This window comes from Nannospalax galili, unplaced genomic scaffold (genome assembly GCF_000622305.1).
Source record: "Nannospalax galili isolate Female #2095 unplaced genomic scaffold, S.galili_v1.0 scaffold1086, whole genome shotgun sequence".
In the NCBI taxonomy this organism is placed as follows: domain Eukaryota; kingdom Metazoa; phylum Chordata; class Mammalia; order Rodentia; family Spalacidae; genus Nannospalax; species Nannospalax galili.
The window spans coordinates 1,597,077-1,623,944 of NW_008354345.1; the positions used below are offsets into that span (position 1 = coordinate 1,597,077).

General features: G+C 41.0%; 2 protein-coding genes across 3 annotated transcripts in view; both read right to left on the reverse strand.

Annotated features, from left to right (window-relative positions):
* Positions 1–4,967, reverse strand: part of Kcnj8 (potassium voltage-gated channel subfamily J member 8) — a 7,115-nt gene extending 2,148 nt beyond the window's left edge. For both annotated transcript variants that reach the window (XM_029555237.1, XM_008851599.2), the window contains exons 1-2: positions 4,689–4,967; positions 3,501–3,944 (exon numbers count right to left, since the gene is read on the reverse strand). In XM_029555237.1, coding sequence (XP_029411097.1) covers positions 3,501–3,874 — 374 coding nt within the window. In that variant the 5' untranslated portion in view covers positions 3,875–3,944; positions 4,689–4,967. The remainder of the gene's footprint in view (positions 1–3,500; positions 3,945–4,688) is intronic.
* Positions 4,968–19,170: 14,203 nt separating this feature from the next.
* Abcc9 (ATP binding cassette subfamily C member 9) overlaps positions 19,171–26,868 on the reverse strand; it is a gene marked incomplete at its 5' end in the record, with an annotated part of 121,192 nt that continues 113,494 nt past the window's right edge. The window contains 2 exon segments of the mRNA XM_017802816.2: positions 19,171–20,313; positions 26,683–26,745. Coding sequence (XP_017658305.1) covers positions 20,176–20,313; positions 26,683–26,745 — 201 coding nt within the window.

Here is a 26,868-nt window from a genome sequence, read left to right on the forward strand (position 1 = left end):
TTGGTATTAAGTATCTGTGTTTAAGAGACTTGGGTCATATAAAATGACTGGGCAATGAATGGATTTTTTATTTCTAATTTAAAAAATAATCATTAGCCAATGGTTACTGGTGTTCTTTACACAATTAGCATGGTGTTAATAAGTATTATAAAAGACATCATTCCAAAATGTTAGTATTCTTAATAAAGTGTGTTTCCATTTAAAAAAGAAAAACTGATTCTTGCTGATTATCACTGTGTTTTCTACTTGATGCAGAGAATGTTGAAGGAGGAGGTTCGAGCAGAGGTTAAGAATGACTGTGCCATGATTAGAAACACAGTCATTACTGTCAGTTTTATCAGTTCTGGTCTAGCATTCTGAAAGTGGCAGAAGGAAGGTGCCAACAGGTGTCGGGACTTCCGGGCAAAGTTTATTCAACTTGCACAACTCCTCCCCGTTTAAAAGGAATGGACCAGGAATGAGACCTGGGTGAGACCGCAGAGAGACGCCTGGGTAATTCTAGCTACTTCCAGGCTGAGAATCACTACCGCTGGCTAACAGCAACGTATCAATCTGGCTGTATACCCAGTACTTCTGGGGCTTCTTTGCTGCCCCATTCCTGAGACCCACCTCAATCTTCAACTTCTCTACTTCGTAGAAGAAAAGCCATACATCCACTCTGTCAAAATGTCATCTATTAGTGCCAGGCACAGTGAGAGAGCAGAACATTTAAACATTTCAGCCCTCAGTACACACAGCGCACTTTGGAAGGAAACCAGGAGAGCATTCAGGGTCACAGAGATGTGAATTGGAGTGTCAAAGTTGTGCTTTTAACTCTGTTGTGACTAAAAAGGTTCATGGAAAACTATAAGAACTGCTTTCTGTACTAGTTCTACACCATGAAACATAAGGCGAGGTTTAAAAAATGACAAAGAGTAGAAATGGATCCCAGAAGAGGGGTGCAATACAGTATTGATTTGTAATAACAGTCTATTAGGGAACAGCCTAGTGAGGGATCTTCCCCAAATGTTGGCTTCAGTGGTCATGGGCTACATTTTCATATTATTTTAAGGAAGAATTGAATTAATTTCTCTATACAGTGTAGACCCAGTGGACACCTGCCATGCTAAATAATCTCAAAGATAAAAGTATTTAGCTGAGGGGAGGAGGGAGGGAGTGAGATCGCACTTGACTGAATAGTAGTAAGGAAAATGACATAGTTTCTATTTTCTGACTCATTAGAAAGCCATCTACACAACTGAGAAAGTGATTCACCCTAAAATGAGAGTTATCAAGTAATGCTTGGAAATACTGGTGGATATAGATCCACTAAACAGTTCTTTCTCCCTTTGATGGTTTGGCTGGATGCTGAATTTGTGAGAGAAATGGAAATGCAAACAATCAGTTACATCAGTCTCCTTCTAAGCTCTTTACGGAAGAGAAGAGAAAGATTTTTCCATTTCTACTTTTTTTAAGTAAAAAAGTATGATTTGTTATGATTGTACTACATTGAGATTAAAGTAAGAGTAGAACCTTAATATTAAAATCAGCATGACCAGATCCCTTAAAAGAAGTCAAATAATGTTAAGAAGTGCAGTTTAAAACACTAGCATTGTTATGTTCATGTCAACTTTATTCTCTTATGTTTTTGACACTGTGTCTCCTTTCTCGTGGTTCACACGACTAGGAATGCAACAGGAAGACAAATACCCTTCAGAATATCTTATCTGAAAAACAAAATGTAACGAGAAGCAGCTTTGAACAGTCAGCCAACCCTATAAAATTCTTCCAAACACTATAGAAAGAACGATCTCTTTATATTCTAAATTTGCCAAATGATTTCTTTTTCATAGAAAATGGCAATATATTTGGCCTGAGTAAAATCTGTTGTTTTCAAGGTTTGTTATTATCATTTATCTTATTTCTATTAATGTCTGTTCCTTATTAGCAGACTTGTTTGGATATGAACGTGGCTCCCTAATAACAAGAACAATACCAGTAAGTGTCTCAGAGAGAAATGCAACGTTACAGTGATACTTTAACCTCAAATGCCTGTTAAACACAGAATTGTGTTTCCTGTGTACCTAGTGCCACGTGATTGCCTAGATTTCCCATTTACATTGTCATTGAGGCAAAAGTTTGAGCCAAGTTTGAGAAAAGAAAATTCTCTCTGCTGAACAGTAAAAGGCAAGGATTAAGTGCTCCAGTTCTCTCCCCCCCATATCTGGGCTGACATCGTGGTGTGGGATCCCAGGCCTTTCTGACATGCTAGCATCTCAGGTACTTGGCAAATGCAGGCAGGTTCACACAGAAGGTGTGGCCTCCTGCCTGCCAGGCTCCTTTCCGAAGATTCCAGGGTCTCTAACCTCTCACTATCAGCAGACTCCTGGCAGGTTAGAGCTTGTCAAGGTTTCTCTGCCTTACAAATTAGGTGAGTTTGGAATATGATTCAGAAAATATTCTGGAATCTTCCAACATTATGACTACTGTGTAGTGTCAATGAACATTTTTTGCAGTCGATGTAAATTACGCCTCTTTCTTCCATCAGAACAGATTAAGAAACAAATCACTCCAGTGAAATGTTGCTGGGCCATGTGGGCATATGATAGAAGAGAAGAGGGAACAGCACTTTACCTTTGAAATACTCCAAAGTACAGAAGTCAAAATTAGGTAATCTAAAAAAAGTATCTTATTCTTGTCCTATTAAAGCTTTGGAAAAAGACTGTAAAATTATTTTGCTTTTATATAACTCCTTCCATGAAAACTTTGGCTAACTTCCATTTTTAAAAGCAGTGCTGCCTACTTCGGAATTTTAGAATGAGTTTTAACTTCTGAATCTAATGCAATCATTCATCTATGATAACCTTGATTAAGAAGGGCTTGTGTTTATTTAAATTATTTTATTTTAGCATAATTAAAAATCCAGGATTCTCTCCCTCCCCCATGATACCTTTCTTTTTCCTTATTATTTCTGAAAATGTTACCAGTTAGGGAAATCACAGGAAAAAATATTGCTTGCATTTTCACCATAAATAGTGAAATTTAGGCAGGAGGTTTGGATGCCAGGAATCCTTTGAAGCCAAATGGTTTTTAGATGGTAAAGCCTAGTATGGTTTAGATAGTAAACCTAGTAGCCTACATCCAGGGTTAGCCAAAGGGATGGCCGCTATAGACAGAGGCTTCATCCATAAAACTGCGCTGATAAGGGTGTTTAATATCCACATCCCTGCGCCCTTATTTATTTACTTTTTCTAAATGCTCCAAGGCAAACCCTTTACTGCAGGTTAGCCAAAGGGATAGCCGCTATAGACAGAGGCTTCATCCATAAAACGGCGCTGATAAGGGTGTTTAATATCCACATCCCTGTGCCCTTATTTATTTACTTTTTCTAAATGCTCCAAGGCAAACCCTTTACTGCACTTTCGACAACCCCAGAGAGCACTAAGAGAAACAACATTTAAGGATTTTTTTCTATATTGCTGGCAACCCCCGCCTCACGCCCCTGCTCATTGCTCTCTTACCTGACATTAGTCACACACACAGTGGACTCCAGGGCGCCTTTCTCCACCGCACTTTTCTCCATGTAGGCGTAGATGTCCCCGTGGGCGAAGGCCACCAGCCACCACATGATTGCAAAGAGCAGCCAGCTGCAGAGGAAGGACATGGTGAAGATGACCAGCGTGTGGCGCCACTTGAGATCCACCAAGGTGGTGAAGATGTCCTGCAGGAAGCGACCCTGCTCGCGGATGTTCTTGTGCGCCAGGTTGCAGGCCCCGCTCTTGGCGATGAAGCGGGCTCTTGGGAGCCGGTCGCGGATGCGCGGTTTGCGCAGGTTCTCCGCGGCGATGCGAGCCAGTACATATTCCTCTGGGATGATGCTTTTTCTAGCTAACATCTTCCTGTCACCATAGCCAGACTAGCCACGTTCCTGGGACCTGCGGTTCTTTCCTTCCACGGGCGTTCTCCTGCAGGAGGGAAACGCTTATTAAAATGTATAGTCCATTTCCTTTCCTGGTCTCTTGGGTCCTTGTGTTCAGGGACGTTGTTTACACAAGATGCAAAACTAAAGCTATTATGTGATCAAGACAGTCTACACGAGAGTCTAGCTGGTGCCCGAGTTTTGGGACGCCAGAGAAGAGTTCTGATCTGAACCAAAGGATCCGATTCGGTTTTGTCTTACTACTCCGAGAACACTCGGGCATAGCCTTGGCTAAGCAAAAGCTTGGAGCGGTCTTTGTAAGCAGCAGACGGGACAATAATTCTCTCGCGATTAATTGTGCCTTTGGATTAGTGCAAGGATTCAAGCGCGCTGTCAAGGATGATAACTAACGCCAGGTGGGTGCACTGTCTCCTTGCTAAAGGGTTCGGATAATGCAGCAAGATCAAAAGCGGGAGAAGTTCTTTTCAGTAGCATTAGGACTAGATTAACTGTAATCTGACGCGGTAACGAGCGATGTGCTTTCGAACTTGAAAATGAATGATTTTACATTTGAAGAACGAGATGTGTTTAGAAAGTAACCTATCCCCCCCAATCCCGAGGCATTTATCAAATTATATTCTGGAAATACCCTTACTACGAAGGGATCAGACGCACAGCTGTGGGCTGCCACGGAGTTCAAGGGCATGAGCCCAACCGGGCACACCTCGGCTGGCTCCGGTGCTTGAAACCATCCTCCCCTGTGCTCCCCTGGAGGAGAGTTGCAACTTACAGAGTCCGGGCGTCCGGCACGGTGGCCGCGGCTCCGCGCACCCCGGGGCGCAGGGCAGACTGGTCCCCGGCGGGAGCATCCCGGGATTAAGGACCGATCCTGGGGATGCTGGTCCTCCCCAGCCAAAGCAAAACACTGGAAGGTGCGCCGGACTGTGCATGCGAGGAGGAGGGCTGAAGGGAGGGGGTGGGTTTGGCTCTTCCCTCCCCCTGCGGGGCCTTTGGGAGGCCGGAGGAGTTGCTGGAGTGCGAGAAGCGGGCAGAGCCCAGACCTCCAAGCTCACCGGCTGCCGCAGCGGAGGTGGAGGCGAAGGCCGGTCGGGGGAGGTGGAGAGCTGGCTAGGACAGAGGGACCACCCCGGGGGAGGGCGGGCCTGGTCCAGCCAGCTCCCCTCCCAGTAGCCACTACCCTCCCGCCAGCGTGACACACACACACACGTCTTTAAAAGGCTGGCTGCTTAAAGCAGAGAACTTTCTGAGTCCAAGTTCACTGACGCAAAGAGATTTGCTTTTATTTATTTATTTATTTATTTTTTTTTTTTAATTGTAACGTGGAGAGATCACTGGGTTACTGCAGACTGAATAAAACCAGATTCAGAGAGATTAGGAGCGCCGGGTTTTCTCTAGCTCTGAGCGCACTGATTTATTTACATTGAATTTCCATGTAGGTCAGGAGCCGAGCAAGGTGGACGTTCTGGAAATCCACTGTATCTAGCCGTCGTCTCACCATCTAAAGCCGGTTCCCCGGGGAATTACACACCAAATACCGGAAAACAAAAATAGAAAAGAAAAAAAAAGAGAGAGAGAATAGATAGAAAACAACAAATCCCACGAGCAGGCTCTTCCAGTAAAGAAATTTTACCCTGAACAGGGTCGCTGTCCACAGTTCAGCGCCAAAACGGCCATCCGGTCGCAGTCATTGGCTGCTTTTTGACATGTTTCCTCTCCTCAGGTCTAGATTGTCAGAAAGATGTGGCGGGGTATTTGCGCGTAAGAAAGATTATACAATAAATATCTTTCTATAGCTTTTGAGAAGCAGCCAAAAAAGGCGAATGTACTTTCTCGGCAGGTCAAGCCTCCCGCCTTTGGCAGTTGTGTTAATGGAAACTTTAATTCTTGGAAATTTTATGTGTTTTCCAAGACTTGAGGCCTGAAAGTATATGAAATATAAACAACGTATTCATTTACCAAAAGACCTAAAATTTGTCTCTAATGAAAGGAAATGAAGACCCCCCCCCCCCAGGGTAGATCTGCTTAACCCCTTGAAGGCTGGAAGTCCTTCTATCTTTTGTTAGGGGAGTTTCTACTACCATTGTTTTCTGCAGTAATTCATGTGGTGATTTGATCACAGCTGTGCAGACTTGATTTGCATAGTCCCTTCCCTTGGAATTCAGTTTGTAATTTGAACTCAGCTTGCCATAGAATTTATTGTTCATTGTTTTAAGACCAAAAGCATACATTGAACATTTTCTTTTTACTTATTATTTTTCTTTTTATTTTACGTGTATGAGTGTTTTACCTGCATGTGTGTAGGTGCACACTGTGCATGCTATGCCCACAGAGGTGGAAAGAGGGCGCTGGATTCCCTGGAACTGGAGTTGCACACAGCAGACGGTTGTGAGCTGTCCTATGGGTGCTGGGAACTGAACCTGGGTCCTCTGCAAGAGTGGCAAGTGTTCTTGACTCCTGAGCCATCTCTTCAGCCATGACATTTTATTTTTAAAGACAGGATGTCAAGTATCCCAAGCTGGCCTCAAACTTGGTGTGTAGTGTAGAATGACCTTGAACTTGTGATCCTCTTGCCTCTACCTCCCAAGTGATGGGATGACAGGTGTGCATCTCTGTGATGGTTTGAATGAGAATGTCCTTCATAGGCTTCAAGTATTGGGACATTTAGTTCCCAACTGGTGGCGCTGCTTATAGAAGTTTCAGGAGGTGTGGCCTTACTGGAGGAAGCACAACACTGGCTTTGAGAGTTCTTAAGCCTTGCCAGATTTCCTATGTGTGTTTGAAGTTGTAACTGATAGAATTTCTGCTATTTCTGCTCTGGTCACCTCTGTCACTATGCTTTCCCTGCCATTAAGGACTCTAACTCCAACCATTTCAAACTTAAGCTCAAATAAACTCTTCTTTCTGTAAGTTCCCTTGGTCGCAGTGTTTTATCACATCAATAGAGAAGTAACTAATACACTCTCCCTGCCCAATTTTATGTGGTGCTGGGGATTGAACCAGGGGTCTTGTGCATGCTAGGCAAACACTCTACCAACTGAGCTACATCCCTAGTCCCTCTCCCCACTTGCTCCTGTTGTTTTTGACAGAAGATTTTACTATGTAACCCAGCCTGGCCCAGAACTCACTATGCAACCTAGGCTGACCTCTATATTTTGCAGTGACTGTTCTTCTAAACAATTTTCCAATTGCACATCTTCTATGTAGGGTTATTTTTTTAGGTCATCTCATCCAACCATTATTTTGTTGCTGGTCATTAAAGTTACACTTGATTTCCTAACTGTTCAATGATTCTCCTGATTGTTTTTTCAATAATGAGGACTAATTTGTAAATGGTTCTTTAAAAAAGACTTGTTTTAATCTTGAGTGTGTGTGTGTGTGTGTGTGTGTGTGTGTGTGTGTGTGTGTGTATTGTCTATTCTCAGGCATCCTGCTAGAATTTGCTCATGATGCATACAAAATAAATTTATGTAGCTGGGAAGCAACTCAAGGATATCAAGGTTCCTTTTAGGTATCATAAGGTTTTATTTAGGAATAAAGAGCTTGACAGTTGATTGTCAATGTGACTGAATTTAGAATCACCTAGGAGACATGTTTTTGAGTGTGTCTGTGAGTTTTCCACAGAGGATTATTGGAGCGGGGAAGACTTACCCTGAGTATGAACACAACAACTTATCAGCTGGGGTCTGGACTGAGAAAGAAGAGAGAGAGAGAGGAGAGAGGAGAGAGGAGAGAGAGAGAGAGAGAGAGAGAGAGAGAGAGAGAGAGATCTGGGCAGATGCAGTGTGATCAGTTGTCTCACACTCATGCTGACATTTCTTCCCCTTCGTGATGAACTGGAACTAATCAAACCCTGAGCCGAAACTAACCACTCCTTCCTTGGTTGCCTTTTCAGAGATTTTGTTTCAGCGGTGAATAAAATATCCAGCACAAAGATTTCTGCAATCTTTGCTTAGTCTCTGAAGAAACAAAGCCTTAGGTGCCTTCAGACAAGTGGAGGGACTTGACTTGATGTTCTTCTCCACTGTTACTTTGATTACTGAGGGCAGATCAGTCCTGGAAAGGACTCCTGAGACCAAGGGTAAAGTCTTTGCCTCTGATGACTTTGCCTTTGACTTGACTGATGAGTTTTCAGCTCTCGGATTTCTATGTTAGACTTCAGAATTTGGAGAGTCTTTCCGGATGACAATGGAAATCTTCATGTTAAAAGGCCAAATATCGGTCTCTGCTTGGTACGCTGCTTTATTCGTGTCCTCATATAAACCTCTCGAGAACGTATTGCCTTGGAATCAGCTTAATAAAACCATTACATAAATGAGTAATCAAAACAGCATGCTGTACCCTCACTTTTTTTGGAGTCATCAATTGTGAACAACAATGAAATTCTTAGTTATCTGTTCCAAGGAGTTCAGAGAATATTTCTTTCTGAGCTAGATGTGCGTGAATACATACATAAGAATGTCCCTTCTTTAAATTAGGTCACTCTTCTTGTCAAAGATACCCAGCAGCACCGTAAATGAAAAGGATTTACCTCCAGCTTGCATGTTCCCCTCAAACATAAATCAACTCAGGAGGGAGTGTGAACCAGAAAGCTAGGACAGAGGTCATTAATGCCCGTCTTTACCCTTTGCATCCAGGTAAACAAACAAAACACATTCTCTGCTCTCAGACAATTTTAGAGAGCAAGTATTATCCAGAAAAGTAATAGATTATATGAAGTATAAAAGATGATAAAGAGTCGGCCAGGGGGCTAGAGAGATGACCAGTGCTTGTCTTGTAAGTACAAGGACCAGAGTTCAGTCCCCAAGAATTCATGTAAAAAAGGTGGGTCTGATGACCAGGTTGTAATTTCAAAGCAGGGGAAGTGGAGACCAGTAGGTCCCTGGCTTTGCACCCCCCTCCCCTGCCCACCCATCCCCATCCCCATCCCCATCCGAATCAGAGTTTCAGGCCAGTAAGACATCATGTCTGGAAATTCAAGGTGCCGAGGAAGAGGAAGGACACCTGAGGTTAACCTCTGGCCTCCACACTCGCACACACAAATGGATGCATGACTACACACATGTGCACCCTCATCTGAACACATATACAGGGAATCAATCAAGTTATGAACTGCAGAATGCATGCTGTATAGGCAGGCCAGGAGCTCCTTTGAAGGCTTTGAAGTAGGAGATGGCTCCGTAGATTGAGGAATAGTAACCAGGGCAGTGGAGTTAACAGAGAGGGAGAAAGGGGGAGGAAAAGCGAGTTGTGCATTCAGTCCATCCTCTCCCTGACTTGCGTAGTGAATAAGGATCAAGTACCAGGCACCAGGCTATGAAAATCAGTGCCCAATCCTTGAGGCGGCTACAAGAGAAATAGGACATTTTCCTTATATTACCTATGAGTTGATCTGAGCTTAGCAAAATAACCTATCTAAAAATCACCTGCATAGCCCATGGAAAGCTATAACAGCTGCGGAAGGTCTCTTTCCACATCCGAGGCTTTTCCACTGGGCAACATTTCTGAGGATGGTTTTCTATCCGTGGTCCGGCTTCATGAAAACTGTCTGATGATGGTGTTTTATGATCCTCTAGGCTTTTGTTTGGCAAAGATAAAGTACGACATAAAATCTTTGACTAGAAATGCAAATGTCTTTACTTAGAGGTATAAATTCTTCCAGTAAAATAAAACACTTTCTCCCAGGAGTATGAGAAGCTCATAGATTTATCAGGAGGGTGCTGTGGTTTGAATGTGGTTGGAAAGAGTGCCACATTATAACTTGTTTCCAGTCTGCCATTGTGAGAGATGACAGAAACCTGTGTGCATGCGTGAGAGTGTATGTGGGGTGTATTTACATGTGTGTACACGTATGTGTGTATGTGCACACGCATTTGTGTGTGTATCTGTTGAGGTCAGAGATCAATCTTAGGTACCGTTCCTCAGGCTCAATTCACTTTATTTTTGAGATGTGGTCTCTCCTTGGTCTGGAGTTCACCATTTAAGCTAGAATGGGACACCAGTGAACCCCAGGGATCCTCCTGTCTCTGCCTCCCTGCACTGGGATCATAGGCATGTGCCACATCCTGGCTTTCTGTCTGTGTGCCGGGTCTCCACACACAGGTCCGCATGCTTGCAAGGTAAGCATTTTACTGACTGAGCCATCTTCTTAGCCTGTGGGATGAAGGAATTTTTAAGGTGTGGGGGTAAAGGAAGGGGGTCCAATTCTGAAGGCATGGTCTTCAGAAGAAATAATGTTGGTCATTTTTCTTAAAATTTTATTAGTATATATTCATTGCACAAAGTGATGGGTTTCGTAATCACATTTTCATTCAAGTACATCATGTACTTTGACCTTGTCCCTCCCTGTCCTGTACCCCTCTCCCTCCCACTGTCCCCTTCTTACCCCAAAGTGTCCTGTTTTCACATCATATATGTGTGCATATGTGTATGTATATGTAATCTGTGTTTTACATATGAGAGAACTCAGGTGAGATTCATCATCCCGGGTCCATTTTATTTCACTCAGTATGATGAGCTCCAGTTCTTTCTGTTTTCCTACAAATGAAACAATGTCATTCTTCTTTTAAACAGCTTATTATTTTCTGGGGACAGGCCTGTGTGCCACAACGTGTGTGGTCAGAGAATAACTTACAGGAGTTGATTTTCTCCTTCCTATGTGAGTTCAGACCACAGTCAGGTTGTCAGACTTGACTTACCTGCTGACCCATCTTACGGGGTCATCTGTTCTTTATAAAGTGCCGCTTTGTGTATATACCACATCTGGTCATCTGGTTTGTGGACATTAAAACTGATCTTGACAGATGAATTAGTTTTAGAAGAGTGTATTGTTGCCTGCACACTTGTGATCTCTTCCTCTCAAACATGATGCCATCTTCCCATGAGGCCCTCTCTAGAGACTGAACCAACAAGTATCTTTGATCTTGTCTTTTGAATCCCCCAAACAAATAAAGCCAAATAAATCTTTTTCTTATGAAGTATCTAATCTTGGGTCTTTTGATACAGAAACAGAAGATGGATTTATACAAAGGGCAAGACAAGTTAATCTGTATGAAAAGCTTGGGATAGTGCCTGCCCTGTGATAAGTGCTTAATGAACATTAACTCTTATACCTGTGTGAGGTTTGGTTATGGTGCTGCTCAAGGAGTCAGAACACAAGTGAGCACAGGACAAAGGGGAACCATAGACCCCCTTTAACTATCGTCTAACTCTCTTTCTAAGCCAAGACTAAGAAAATAAAGTACACATCATTTTATGGGTTTGAGTATTATTTTCAAGATTTTTACCAACCTTCAATGTGCTAAATAACCAATAATTGTACTGGCGTCTCCTCAACTCTTAACTGATGCAGGGAACTGAAAGGAAACCACCCCAAGTGATGAGAAAGATTCATAAATCAACATATCCTTTTCACTGGAATGAGTGCCCCAGGAGAAAAGTGGCTCCTCCAGTCAAGGAGAGAGGCTGCATAATGAGCACTTTCTGCCCCAAGCTAAATGTTAGCTCTAAGTAAAGCTGGTAGGGCCTGTGCTTGTTAGCTTTTGTCAACCTGGCACAAGCTAGAGTCACTTGGGAAGAAAGAAGCCCAACTGAGGAATTTCCACCATCCCTTTGTCATGTGACAATGTCTGTAAGGCATCTTCTTAACTGTCAATGGATGTCGGAGGGCCCAGCCTGCTGTGAGCAGTGCCATCCCTAAGCGGGTGGGTGTGGGCTGTATAAAAGCAGCTGAGGAAGTCGGCGGGAGCAAGCCAGCAAGCAACATTCCCCCATGGTTTCCGCTACAAGGCCCTGCCTTGAACTCAGGACCCTAAATGAACCACTGTGACTCAAACAAGCCCTTTCCTCTACAAGTTGGTTTTGGTCAGTGATTTATCACAGCACCAGAAAGCAAACTAGGACAGGGCCCCTCCAGAGAAAGGGTGAGGAATATTTACTGTTTGCTGTTGATTTTTCCAGAGTCTGAAGTTGGGTCTGGATATTCCAGTGCCAAGCAGAGACAGATCTGTGGGAGCCTGCTCTGTTCTGCTATAGAAACTTCCAGTGCTTAGGGAAAGAGATTTCCAAAGATGCTCTTATCTACCCATGTGCTTTCAACATTGCCGCTGTGTTGCTGTGTTTTGCAAACCCAGTGACTCCTGTGATGCTTGGAAAGAGGAACATGACATTTTCCAGACCTCTCTGTGGATTGGTTACTTACCGCCACTTTCAAAAGTGCCAACTGCAAAAGGGACTATAGAGGTTGAAAGCTTGAAAGGGACATTTAGGGACAATCGTAGCCTTTCACTGTGTCAATAAATCAGCATTATCTCTCCCCGTAGTGTCAGCATGCAGGCTGTCTTATTTAGTCAAATATTAGGAGAACAGCTGCTATGAAGATTTCTCTTCAGCCCGTTTGTGGACATAACATAGACATTCATTTCCCAGATAACATGAGTTAATTCTTGCATGCCTGCTCAGAAATGGAATTATTGGATCCTGATATAGTCACATATTTAGCCTTTCTAGAAACTTCCAAGTCTCCAAACTGGCGGTGCCATTTATATATTCCTTTCACTAGTTTATGATGTTATACCCTTATCTACATGATCTGTAATTTATGCCAATTTCTGGGTAGCTAGTTTTTTTTTACTTTATTCTTTATAAAAATGATGTTGAACACATTTTCATATGTACATTAACAAACACGCATGATTTAAGATCTCTTATGATTTGATACATTATTATTTCTGACTCATGCTAATATTTTTAGCTGTTCTGTCTTTTTAGAATTCTGAGCTAGGTGATTAATTTCCTCAAGTAGTTTTAATTTTAGATTATGAATCTAGCTAGGATACCAACGAAAAAGGAGCTGGTGGGAATTAGAAGACTGAGTTTCAGTTAGGTTTCTAACTAAATTGAGTTAATTTTAAATTCTTTTCAGTTTTGTAAGCGATCAACACTGTACTCCAACACAGTGATATTGTTTGTTCTTATCAAAACCTCAGAGGTGTTAACATTCTGGAGTTACTGTTATATAATTCTTATCTTGAACATATGATTTCATTGTTGCAAAATTAGAATATAGTTGATTTTAGCGGGAAAGTTTTATCTTGTGATGAGAAAACCACGTAGTACCCACTAAGATACATATAGTCTGTGTCCTGACTTCTCAAAGCTAATGTTTCACATCATAATGTGCTTTGTAATCACATTGTCCTCTCGCCATCATTTGAGATGAATAAAACTGGGTCCATCAGGGTAGTGGTTGTCATGTGCTTGACTTTGTTTTTTGCAAATGAAGAGGCGGGACTCAGACTTTAACTGATAAATTCAAGACCATATATCTCTTAAGTTTTGGAAGTCTAACTAAAACTCAGTATTCTAATTCTCACCAGTTCCTGTTCAGTACTATCCTAGACAGAGTCATCTAATCATCATTTTAAAAACCTGTGTGCCACTGTTCTAGTTCGCTTTCTGATTCGAGGAGGAAAGGGTTTATTTGGCTTACAGCTTAGTCCATCACTAGGGAAGCAAGGCGGTTACTCAGGGCAGGAGCTTGAAGCAGAAAACATGGAGGGGTGCTGTTTCCTGCCTTGCTTCCTCTGACTTGATCAGTTACCTTTCTTATACAACCCAGGTTCTCCTGCCGAGGACTGGCACTGCCCACAGTGGGCTGGGCCTTCCTACATCAGCTAACAATTAAGAAAATGCCTCACAGACATGTTCACAGGCCAGTCTGATAGAAGAAATTCCTCAGTTGAGATTTCTTCTTCCCAGGTGTGTCTAGGTTTGTGTCAAGTTGACAAAAAATAACTATGGCAACCACATTGAGAAAAACTCCTTATTAGAAGATGATGTCAACTCACAAATCTAGTTTTTAGTGTATCATATGCTTAAGAACACAGGGTATAAAGTCAGATTTGAGTCCCAGTTCCACAAAACCTGGGGCAAGCTAGACTCTCTGATCCTCAACTATAAAAGGAGATGATGCTTTTTACCTCCCAGAATTCTCTTCAAGATTAAACTAGATCATTCTTGTTGGTTTCATAGCATATGGACTCAATATCTGTCAGTTACCATTATTCTTGTAGCAGATTTTTTTGTAGCAGATTTTTAAAGGGATGGTTCTGCAATATGCTTTCTGTCAATATCTGAACTGATTTCATATCTCTTCCCCAGTGATTTTATTTCTCTCTTGTTGTTTGATACATATGAGATGGTATCAGACATTACCGAGGTTATATAATATTTAAGCCATAAATCATCATGTCATCTCTGTTTTATTGGCATGCATAGCTAAGCTTTATTAAAATATTGTTTAAGCCAAGAATTCCCCATGAAATATTAAGCTTGCTATTTTTTCCCCACATTGTTGGACAAAGTCCTAGACGCCGTGTGTTTCCAATATAATATTTTATCACTCTGAGTATCTGATAGAATTTCAGTCAAGTGGGCATGAAGAAGGGAAATCCCTGTTTTCAGGTACAGCTGACTGCCCCAGATCACCACCTTTTGCACCAAGTTCTCATACTTTTGTCAAAGGCACAGGGTTGCAATATCTGGGGTAAACGCTTGGCACTTTGGAGTGTCTGAGGTTGAAGGTCACCGGGTGAAATGAAGAACGCATATAAAGTCCTATGGGCCAGAGATCCTAACTTGGTGGATGAGTGCAATTCTAGATGGGTGTTACTGCTTGCTTGGAACGGTTGTAAGCAACTTCTCATGTAGGTTGTGTGGAATGTAGTCATTTCCACAGGGAAATAATATGTGGGCTTAACAAGTGAAGATTTGGAGGTGATTACTTACGGCAGGAGATTTTTGTTTTGTTTTCTTGTTTGCAAAGAAAAGTGCATCTTTAGGTTCAAGTCATTCATAAAAACTGCACAAGGCAGGGGAAAATGGAAATTGTTCATAAAATCTATGTATGAGATGAAAACACAGAGATGGAAATGTGACAGGAAGAAGATAAAAACTAGAGACAAATGGAAGTCAGGGAGTGGCCTGTGCCAGACCGCTAGACCTGGACTAATCTTTAATCTTCCTAATTTTCCTAGATTTCAGTACAGATAGATATGGCTCTCTTGGCCTTTGCTGTTTGATAAGCAGGGTATTGATGACCACAGTGGAAATGAGCAGCGTAATTTTGCTACAGCGTATTGAAAAAGAGATAATTTAAATCTTATGTGGAAGACACAGAGACTGAATATGCAATCTTCCTAATCATGATTCTATCTAGAGACAAATAAACAGAAAAAAGGAAAGAGACTAATCATCTGAATACTTTCCACTCCTTCCATATTGTGAAATGTCAGCAGTGAAGGTCTCATCTGGTCACATTTGCATACTATTAACATTTGGAAATGTACAGCATGGAAAGTATACCCTTTGGAACTCAAACTCAGCAGAATAACCAATAAATGATTCAATAGCTAATTCCGATGTAGGAAAAAGACACACTGGGTCTTCATGGAAAATTTTTATGCTTAGAGCTCTGACTGATGGCTGAATGACAAGTCAAAAGAAAAAGTGTTTGGAGTTTGAATCCTCTCAGTTAAGAGTCCAAACAAAAGTGCCTCAATAAAAAACTAAAGCAATGCCTTCCATGGCACAGAGGATTGTCATAGTAATTCAGGACAGAGTAATGTCATCAACAGGGAGAAACTGGTGTAGCCAGGAATGGTACTGCTTGCCTATATATACCAGGGAGGCGGCTAAGGCAAGAGGATCACCCGTGAATTCAAAGCCAGCCTGAGCTACACAGTGAAACTGTCCCCAAAACCCAGAGAGAGGAGAGAGACAAAGAGAAGGAGAGAAAGAAAGGAAGAGAGAGGGAGAGAGGAGGGGGAGAAGGAGAAGGAGGAGGAGGAGGAGGAGGAGGAAGGGGAGGAGCAGGAGGAGGAAGGGGAGGAGGAGGAGGAGAGAGTAGTATGATGAATTAGGTAGGTCAGTGGTCCCCAAACTTGGTTAATTATAAATCTCCTCTGGAGGCACTTGCTAAAAAATATATAGAATCTCTTGGTGAGTTTGAGCCAGGTTAATCCTATTAGTGCTTAATAAGTATTGTCAATAATGCATAGTTACCAAAGGGCTGGAGAGATGGCTCAGCAGTTAAGAACACTGACTGTTCTTGCAGAAGACCTGCGTTCGAATCTCAGCACCCATATGGCAGCTAGCAACTGTCTGTAACTCCAGTTCCAGGGGATCCAACAGCCTCTTCTGTCCTCTGCAGGCATTGCACAACATGGGTGCACTTACCTACATGTAGGCAATACACACATACACATAAAATAAAAATAATACATAAAATTTAAAAAATACATAGTTACTAAAAAAGAAAATTGAACATAAGTTTCAATTATTATAGAAACTGTTATTATTTCCCCTGTATGTCAACAGGCCAAGACTAGAAGACTGCACTTAATTTTGGATAATGGGCCAATAAGGCAATTAGTACTACAAATCATGGACATCAAAAGACTGTTAGAAAACAGGTATGTTGGAAGACAAACACGTGAACTGGTCAATGAATCTTTGGGAAAAGTCTAGCCATAGGATCACTTAATTACAGATGTGAAAATTAAGTCCTGGCACAGCTGCTCCACTTTGTGGACACAGCCCTAGAGTGTATTCAAAAGTCATGGAGAAGGGGCTCCTGGAAATACAAAACAAATCACGAAAGCAGCGGCCAGATACGGTCTGGTAAGAGGGTTGATTTACATCTACTGGTAAATAGCCTATGAAATTATTACTGAAAGAAAAATACTCCCACTGTAACCGAGCAAACAAAAGGAGTGATTTATTATGTAATATAAGCCAATACGTTTCCATCTACTATAAAGCAAACATTTACTGTAGATAATAAACACATTTCATATACTGTGGCAAATAAATAGAATAAACAACACAGAGGAAAGAGAATGACTCATAATTATAGGCACATGGTTAGCAGTAAAAAGAGTCAATGAACCAACCAACTAGATTTATTATGGGTTATACACTTGATTTTGGTGCCAAAGGCCCAAAAATGAACAAGATATGGTCCCGGATCATAAGTGCCAGTTCCTCAGAAAGCCTCTGATGTCTAGATCTAAGCAGATCATGAACAACCATGGAGGGTCATAATATTTTTATTATTTTTAAAAAAATTTTTCTGTGTATGAGTGTATTGCCTACATGTATATAAGTGTACCTGTGTCACTCCAGGCCCATAGAGGTCAGAAAAGGGTGTCAGATCCCCTGGAACTGGAGATACAGATGGTTGTTAGCCATCATGTGGGTGCTGGGCATTGAACCCAGGTCCTCTGCAAGAGCAGCCAGTGCTCTTAACCACTGAGCCATCGCTCTAGCCCCTAGGGTCATAATCTTTGAAGAAAACTATCTTTACTCTCTTAATAACATCAATAACTGTTATTTTAATGTGAATTTTGGCACTTATTGCTTTCTACAAATATTACAGAATTAAAATGTGAGAAGCCAATTTGGTTAATTAAATTCAGATTTTAACTTTGCTATAATTTTTTTCTTGTATTAACATTATTTTACTTACAGTAAATGAGTAAAATTTCACTCTGCAAAGGTAATACACATAGTGTCAGAAATGACTGATTTAAAGCATCACCCCTGACTTTATTCAGTCAATTTGGTTTGGCAAACACTTGCTTAACTATGTAAGTTAAAGATACTAGGGATCCAAAAGCCATTTGTGTGCAAGGACGTCACTGAATTCAGTCTGGTGTGATTAGATTTGCCACTACTGGTCTTCGCTGTATGACAGAATAATTTTAAAACATCAGAAGGGGTTATTCTATGACTAAATCCTGTTTCTACTGAGAATAAGCTGTCACCCGTCACAAGCATTATTGATATTCAGCGATGACAGAACGTTTTCATCCTAGCAACATTTTTGTAGATCGGTTGAAATTTTAGAAAGTATTTTTGATGTTAGATTTGTGGGTAATGATTGTGTTCTATTAGCTTTCAGGAAACAGTATTATTATTTTCTTCTGATGACATTTTATTTATGAAACAAAAGGTGGTGAATTAAGCTAAATAATATGGACCATTTTTGCTCATCTTTATGAACCTTTTTCCTATAGCATTAGGATTCTGCATGCAGGTGACAACCCAATGACATATTCTGATACACAGGTATTGTAGATTTCGAATAGGCAAGTAAACAGTCCAATCAAATGAACACAAGAAATATGGGGATGCCACATAGTTTTTCTCTTTTATCAACTATGAGTCCTTGAGACCTTGCAGTGTTTGACGATCCTCGTATGAAACTCAGCAAATTTTGTATTGGATGAGTAAGAGCTGTGGAAACTAGTTGCCAGCATAACCATGCAGGTAACTTCTAGTAACTGTGAATGTATTAATTCTCACTTAAGTGAAATATGACCCTAATACCCTGCAGATTTCCAATACACTCTTGACTTCTACAGTAAATTGCTAACAGGACAGCAACTATACGTGTGACCTCAGTGTCTACAGATAAACTGCCAAATAGAAACAGACTATGTATGTATCTTCAGAAAGTGAACTACTTCCATCCTTCCCAGGAACTGTATTGTAGCGAGTATTCAGAACCTTCAAGGAATTTCCACTTGCCAAGATTAGCATACAGTTAAGATACGGTGTGCATATTAATATGTATGACAGATAAGGCCTGCATTCCTGTATTCCTTTGAGTCCTGAATAGCATGGCATTTCAGGGTTCAGAGTCACTGTCATAGCTAATGAAAGATTAAACTGAAGAAAGCTTAGTTGTCTACCACTGAAGGATTGAATTTAGCCACTTTTTGAGCATGAATCTTAAAGTCTTTACCGGACAGAGGAAAACTGAATAATCTATGTTTTGTCCCCAAATACCCCACCTCTTTTCATGATCTTTCTACTTTACAGAGTTAGCTTTATAAAAGTACTGTAAATGTGACAACTTCTTGGTGACAGGAAATTATTTAAAAGGGATGAAAGGTAAAAAATGAAACCAATATCAATAATGTGAATGGACACAGAAAATATTCTAAGGGAGACCACGAACTTGAGTATTTCATTAGAAAAAGAATACCTTTTTTATCTTCCAATAACACCTGGACACCCCACCAACAAGGGAAATTTATCTCCCGAATAAGAGTGTGACAGCAGTTTCTTTGTATGCATCTGCTGTCTCTGCCTCTTTAATCTTTCCACCCCCTATTCTGCAATGATCCCTGAGGAGAGGATGCAGTATAAGTGTCCCATTTAGGGCTGAGCACTCTGCAATCTGTTATTCTCTGCACATGGACTATTTGTGGGTCTCTGTGTTAATCACAATCACTTATAAGAAAACTCTTCTCTGGTGAGCGGAGAGCTGCACTAATTTATGGGTATAAGAAGTTATCATGAATCAGTTTAATATTATGTCTATTTAGCAGAATGATTGTACTAGACTCTCCCCACTGGCCTGTGACCTATCTAGTCACAGGTTCTTAGACCTGAGAACAGTGTCAGGTATGGACTGCCTATTGCGAAGTGGGCTTACATCCAATTAGAAGGTGGTTGGTTACTCCCATAACATTCATGCCAATGTCACACCAGTGGGCACATTTTCCCAAGACACGAACCCACAGAACTTATGACAGTATGCATAAGAACTGTGTAACCCCATGCAGACAGGGGCCCAGCATGGATGAGGGAGGTGGGCAGGAAGCCCCAGCTCTGTCTGAGCATCCATCAGCAGTAGACTCAAAGGAGAGTTAAGTTTTTCTTACTGGTGAGACATCTGGTTGGCTGACCAGACTACAAGAGATAGATCCACACCTAAGAGAACTTGGGAAACGCAGACTCAATAGGCCTTAAAAAAAGATAAATACTAAAAGAGAAGATGAAGTAGGGGTAGTGGGGGTGAAGGGGGAAGGCTCTGACTATAATCAAAATACATTGTATGAAATTCTCTAATCAATAAAGAACATGGTAGTGCTCATGACTCATTTCAAATTGTCTGCTTGAGAGATGTTTACCACACTTAACACAAACCAATTTACTTCTTACTGTAGCTTACAGTCTTAATACATATTCCACAGTGGCTTGATCATTAGGAATACACCCGTGATGAATCTACTAAGAAGTGATATCCTAGAAACCTGTTACACAAAACTAAGAAACGGAAATGTCAACTTCTGGTACAAAACTCTGTAAAAGCATAAGGTGCCATCCTACAAAGGTTAAGCCGAAGATCTCGTAGGTATGTGGGGATTGTGTTCCTCTGAGTATGTGTGCCACTGATAGCCATCCTTTCACATGTCTGCACGAACGAAGGAGGCAAAGACTCCATCTTCCTGGGCCAAGAGGCTTTCCGGAGTGTCATATTCCAAAATGTTCCCTCGCTTCATCACAATGACCAGGTCAGCCGTCAGGATGGTGTGAACCCGGTGCTTTGTGAAAGAAAACAATACGTACATTTGTTATAAACTTGAGAGCACAAGTTAAACAATGAAAACGAATATTTCCCTGACAATTCAGAGATGCTAAGAAATGCCCTTTGACATTATTCATGTATTTATTTATTTACATATGTTTAAAGACCAACCAGTGTAGCTGGATTTTATTTAGTCTGTAATAATGTTATGAAGCTAATGTATCAGTATCATTATCTTACAGGAACTCGACATGTATGCATGCTAATGATGAATAACGAAATGCTAAGGGCAGCCATTGTGACTCAGTTGGGTTATATTTTATTCTTTTAAAAAATATTTATTTTGGAGCCGGGCATGGTGGCACATGCCTTTAATCCCAGCACTCAAGAGTCAGAGGCAGGTGGAGCTTTGTGAGTTCAAGGCTAGCCTAGTCTACATAGTGAGTTCCAGGCCAGCTGGGACTAGAGGGAGACCCTGTCCCCAAAAGCCAAAAAATTTTATTTTGTTTATTTGTGTGTGTGTGTGTGTGTGTGTGTGTGTGTGCACGTGCACATGTGTTTGTGTGAGTGCATGCAGGTATCTGTAAAAGCCAGAAGAGGGAGTCAGGTTTCCTTGGATCTGGAGTTACAGGCAGTTATGGGCTGTCAGATGTGTGTGCTGGGATCTGAACTTGGTCCTCATGGTTGAGTCGCAGGTGCTTGTAACTGCCAAGCTATCTCTCCAGGCCCGGGGTTATTTTTGGCTACAGTGATCTCTTGTGCTGATACACAATTGGAAGGCCCCTGGGAAGTCCAGTTCTGGGAAGATCGTCTGGGGCAGTAAACCCTGGCTTTGGGTTTTTGATGAATGTCCAGGGTTCTCTTATTTGCTGGAGATCACCACCACACACTAGCCCTCTTTGAAGAGGGGCATTGGCATTAGTAATTAACAATAATAAAAACTACCACTTAGCAAGCTCATCTCATGCATTAGATGCATCACATACATGTACTTGCAAATCATCCAGGTTTGGGGGCCCCTCCTCCATTTTATCTGGGATATCACTGGAGTTCAGCAAGATCAAGACAAATCAGGAGATGACATGGATAGCAAACAGCAGAATCAGCAGGCTGGTTTACTAACTTCAGAGGGTGACGTTTTTGTATCTTGCTATTGAATGCTTTCTTGGGATGCCTGCTACCTTAAAGAATGCTCACACACTGTGACAAGTGTTATGGTTACATGCCCGGGCTCTTATGTTAGAGCACCTCACAGTTTGGCTCCCCTACCTATTACTTGTGCAATCTTGAGCAACCTAATAACCATGGGTGCCTTTGCATCTGTAAAATGATAACAACAAAAATACAACTTTTCTGGCACATATAAACAAACAATAAATGTTAGCACTGTCATGCAGTCTCTTAATGATTTAGAAAAGAAAAATCAATGTACTGGCCTTTACTCTTGGTGAGATCAGACTAGCCAATAAAATCTAAGTGAGCAATATCATTTTAAAGTTGCCGGGAGACACATTTTAAAACTGGAAATAAACAGTATTAAAAGCAATGCCTGTGGAGGTCAGAAGAGGGCATCCAGTCTCTTAGAACTGGAGTTATAGATGGTTGCTAGCCACCATGTGGGTGCTGGGATTTGAACCTAGGTCCTCTGCAGGAGCAACCAGTGCTCTTAACTGTTGATCCATCTCTCCAGCTCTCATGAGTTGCTGTGTAGTCTTCTATTTGTGCTGTTTGGGATCCATGACATATTTTACCCTTGTAGCAACCCTCGGCCACATTCCAAGTTCTCAGTAGTCACTCGTGGCAAGATAGTACCACAGTGGATCATGTTGTGTGAACCAAACCTTGGTGGAATTTCTGCCCAGAGTGCCAGTAGAGAGACCATCTACTTGGATAATATATAGTCATTCAAAGTGCCTCTCTTTTAGCAAAGCAAAGCCTAGTCTAGAACTGTCCCCAGTGGCAGGGATCTGAATTTACCCCAGGAACATGGGGTAGTCTCAAAGTTTGTGCTCTTAGAAAAACTCCCAGCTGTGACTCTCAGTGAGAGGAGACACGAAACACATGAGCAGAGCAAGGATGCCAGCGTGAGACATACCCACGGCCTCCAACACTCACAGTCTATCATTCATTGACTTCGATAACAAATGGTGTGTTTTTAGAACCTGCTAAAAGTTGGAAGACTGTGTGTACTTTTCTTTGAGAAAGGGCTAGAGCCATTTGCATCTCATGCATTTAAAAAATGTAAGCATAAAGAATTGTTTAATACATGCTATGCATTTCCTCTCTAAGAAACATTAATTCATCAATAACCCTATCAGAGATGATTTTTTAAAATTTGGATTTTACATCTATGACTACATAATAGCCTAAAATAATGTTTATGAAAATAATAAAAATGTTGAATGATCTTAGCCAAAAGAAATAAATATATCTGATGTTTAGCTCATTAATTCCCTTTTTTGTTATTGTTGTTGTTGACAAAGTATGGTGTCAATTGTAAAAGTGTTGAAGTGTTCCAGAGAAGTTAATCCAACTGGGAGTGAAAAGTAAATCATTTCCGTAAGTAAATACCATGGACTAATTTGGTGTGTGACGGCTTCTCTTAAGAACCTGCAAAAAGTTGTATTTTAAAGATAGTCTGTAATTGCTCAGTGGCAGTTAACCAAAGCAACACAAAAACTTTTAGGCAGAGAAAGAAAATAACTCAGCAAAGCCGTGGATCATTCTGGAAGGAGTCTGTGGCAATTATGGTGCTGCTCTGTTTTATGAGTCACTTACAAATCATGACCCCTCTAGAGAACCTTCAAATGATGCTTCCTCCCCAAGAGCTTTAGGTATGTGTGGGAAGCCAGGTGTTTTAATGATCCCTCACACTAACGGTCTTGAAGAGTGAGTGGAATATAGTATAGAGAAAAGTATTTTGTGAAAATAGCATAGAAATCAGGCAAGAGAATATAATCTTCAGCTTCAAGACACAAATTACGCTCAAATAATCTTGAAGATACAGACTTCATGGGACTACCCAACACCACCAAGTTTCATGCAAAGTAGAGCAGACTTGGTTTTTCAGGTTAGCAAGGGCCTATATTTCTCTTTCCTCCAACTCATACAAGATAACGAGAAATTTTCTCCCAAAGTATCTCTGCATTTCACTAGTGAGACAATTCTTAAAATATCTGAGAACTATTTTTCAAGATAGGTAGTCCTCCCATGTGACCCCTGAGGAACAGATCCTCAAACGACCTTAAGAGTAAAAATAAATTGGTTTATCTGGGCCAACTGTATGGCCTTAAACACCCAAAAGGAAAGTATAACCAAAGATTAAAGGGGCCAATATAATTTCATAAGCGTCCATATGCATAGCTAAAGGCTACATAACAAGCAACAATGCCAGACAGGTGATACCTTCTTTTGAGTTGTAAGCCAGGGTGGCCAAAGGGACCCCCAGATAGTAACCCAGCATAGAACTGGGAAATAAACAGCTGACCCCAATCTTATCCAAAGGACTATTGACAACTGATTGCTGCTAGATGAGGAACAGCTGACCCTCCTAAAACAAAGACCTCTAGATAGGCTGACTAGATTCAACAGAAGAGTGGGGAATGGCTGGGGGTGCTGACAACACAGCAGACAGTAGCAGGGATATTAGTATAAGGGCTCTAGTTGGGGGAGGGAGGCTATAGGAAGGTGCCATCTGGGAAATGGGTGTATAGTTGAATAAAATGATTTGGGATGTTTTGTGTGATAAACACACACACACACATACACACACACACACACACACACAAATCAACAAATCTTTAAAAATGTATTATATTTGAGGAGGAAACACGGAAATTTATGTCATGTTAATTAGCAGAGGTAATAAACATTACCATTGAAATCTACCTGATGACTTCATAGACATACACCAGCACCAAGGATCCAAGCGCATCCAATTATGACTAGTAATAATCGGATACATACAGATTAGAGATGCATGTGCCAACATCTCAGTGTTAGTAGCAAAAACAATGAGTCTTTCTGCAAGGAACAATATATTCCAAAATGAAACGTAGATCCACCGGTGAATTTCTCATGAACTCACAGCAATGGTGACAGCATGCAGAAGTCCCATGCAAGCTCAAACCAGAATAAAATTCCAGCCTGAATCTTACCTGAGGAACTACTCTTGCTCTGGAGTGTGTTACTGAATATGTTAAAGCTGTAGTGAAAAGCTTCCAATCATATAGTTATTATAAAAATTAAAAAAAATAATGATAAAAAAATAATAATTTTTCAAAGGATAAAAATTTGCTCCTTAATAATTAGTAGATGTGAAAAACATTACCACTGAAATCTACCTGATGACTTTATATCCATGCTCAGATGCCAAGGAGCTCAGAAAGTAACTAACTGTGACTAGTAATAATCAGATATATAGAGATTAGAAACGCATGTGCAAACATCTTAATGTCAATTGCATTAAAAATGAATTTTTCTGTATGAAACTGTGTATTTTAATAATGAAATGGAGATCTTTTTAAAGGTTAAAACCTCATTTAATTTTATGTCTTATAGGGTTTAAACTGAGCACAATATTGTATAACTGTAATAATTCAACTGCAAACCTAAAATTTTACAGCCAATTTTGAAAGAGATGCATCTTAGCTCTGGAAATTGTTATTGAATATGTCAATGCTGTTGTAATGAAATGCTTCTTCTAAGTATGTGGTTATTAAATAAACAATTTTTAAAAAAAGATAGGTAGTCCTTTCCCCTCTTAAATCATAGTGTGAATGAGCTAATCTGAGTATCTTCCTTCAGGAAAGGAAGAACCACAGAGCTCATCGTCAGAAAAGTTAGCGGAAGTGAGGTTTCCTTTACCTGGACCCAATGGAAAGTCATTTCTGCCATCTTAAAAAAGCTACACTTCAAAGAATGCTCTTCCCCCCAGGAATAGCAAGCAGCCCTCTCAGCTCCCCAGTGGTTAAACTAAATAATCATTTAAATGAAAGCATTCTTCAAGACAGGTAAGGAATGTGCATGGTATTTTTCAGGGTTTTTTTTCTTAATATGTTAATTGAATTTTTGTGATTTTCATGCGATGTAATTTGATAGTGTTTAGATCCCTTCTCCTATCCAAAACCTTCAGTGTGGGTTCATTCACTAGAGTCTGGTTAATCTACCAAGAATTCCTTGCTTGAAAGAGACTGTCTCAGCTCCCAGCAGCCACTGGTTGCCAAAAGTTCCTTAGGTTGGGGTGAAAGAGAGTTTTCCATACAGCTATGCACTGTATTTTTAAGGATAGTAGCAAACATCCTCAAATGAATTGGTCCTTAGGACAGAGGTGAGTCTGGTTCTCAGGTTTCATAAATGCTGCCTTTGGCAACATAAGCTTGTTACTTGTTACCACACATGATGCAAGCACTTAGTTGAGTTAACATATGCAGTGGTAGCCTGTGGTTAGTTCCCTCCCCCAGCACTCCCTTCAATCACAGCATTAGCTTTGCCTTGCAGAAGAGATTCCACTAAGATAGCTACCAGAGAATAGGATGCCTGGAGCAGCAGATCTTGCAGGTCTACTTGTTGGTCATCACCAAAGTAGAAAAGAGGCCATTCTTGTGGGCAAGCAAGTTTGGACCAGTATCACACTCCACTAAGATACCCTCAGAAAAGACTAAAACAAGGCCTGCATCCACAATAGAAGAAACACGGTGCTGGAGAGAGAGAGAGAGAGAGAGAGAGAGAGAGAGAGAGAGAGAGAGTCAGCAGGAGGAAAATGTACTACTGCCTCACAAGTCTTTAGAAGCTGCAACCAGAACCGAGACCCACCCGGATACTAAGAGGAAGAGATAGAAAACTGTGCCTGTTGCAGGCAAGCGATCACATGAATTAACAAGTCGCTCTTCAATCTGATTGCTGCTGCCTGATGTAGACACGGTACCTGCCCTGATATGAGGTAGCTCACTGGCTTCTTTAAAATGACAAAAAAAGATAAATGGATAGAAACATAGAAATTAAGCTGTTATTTGGTAGCCAAACTTGCAAGGAAATTTGAGGATTTTCCATCTGCAACTCCTCCTTGGACAATCACATTTTTGACAAAAGGATTAGCACAAACACTTAGCAGAGGACTGGCTGGTGCCCTCACATTTTGAATTTCTGTCATTACAACTTAGGGGAGAGGTAACACAGACAGTTTGGCTTTCAGAAACAGCTGTACAGAAGAAAATAATAATAATAATAATAATAACAATAAATTAGCACAGCTATGAAAATGAAGCAAAACAGAGATATGTTATTCCATCCTAAGTGAATTTTAATTGCTTAGATTTAAAGACAATAGAATCTAATCTAATAACAGGAACTTAGGAGGGACACCCCCCCCCCCAATCTTACTTACTGCTATGGTTACAACGGTGCGGTCTGCAAACGCGGTCATTACTACTTTCTGCAAAATGTTTTCCTGCCGAAAAAGAAAAGTGTGAGTGTTCTGGGGACCTCTTTCTCTTCCCATAATATTTTGCCCCCAAGACCATGCCCGGTTCTTTCCAAACACTCTCACTCCAAGATGTCTGTGGGAGCTGAA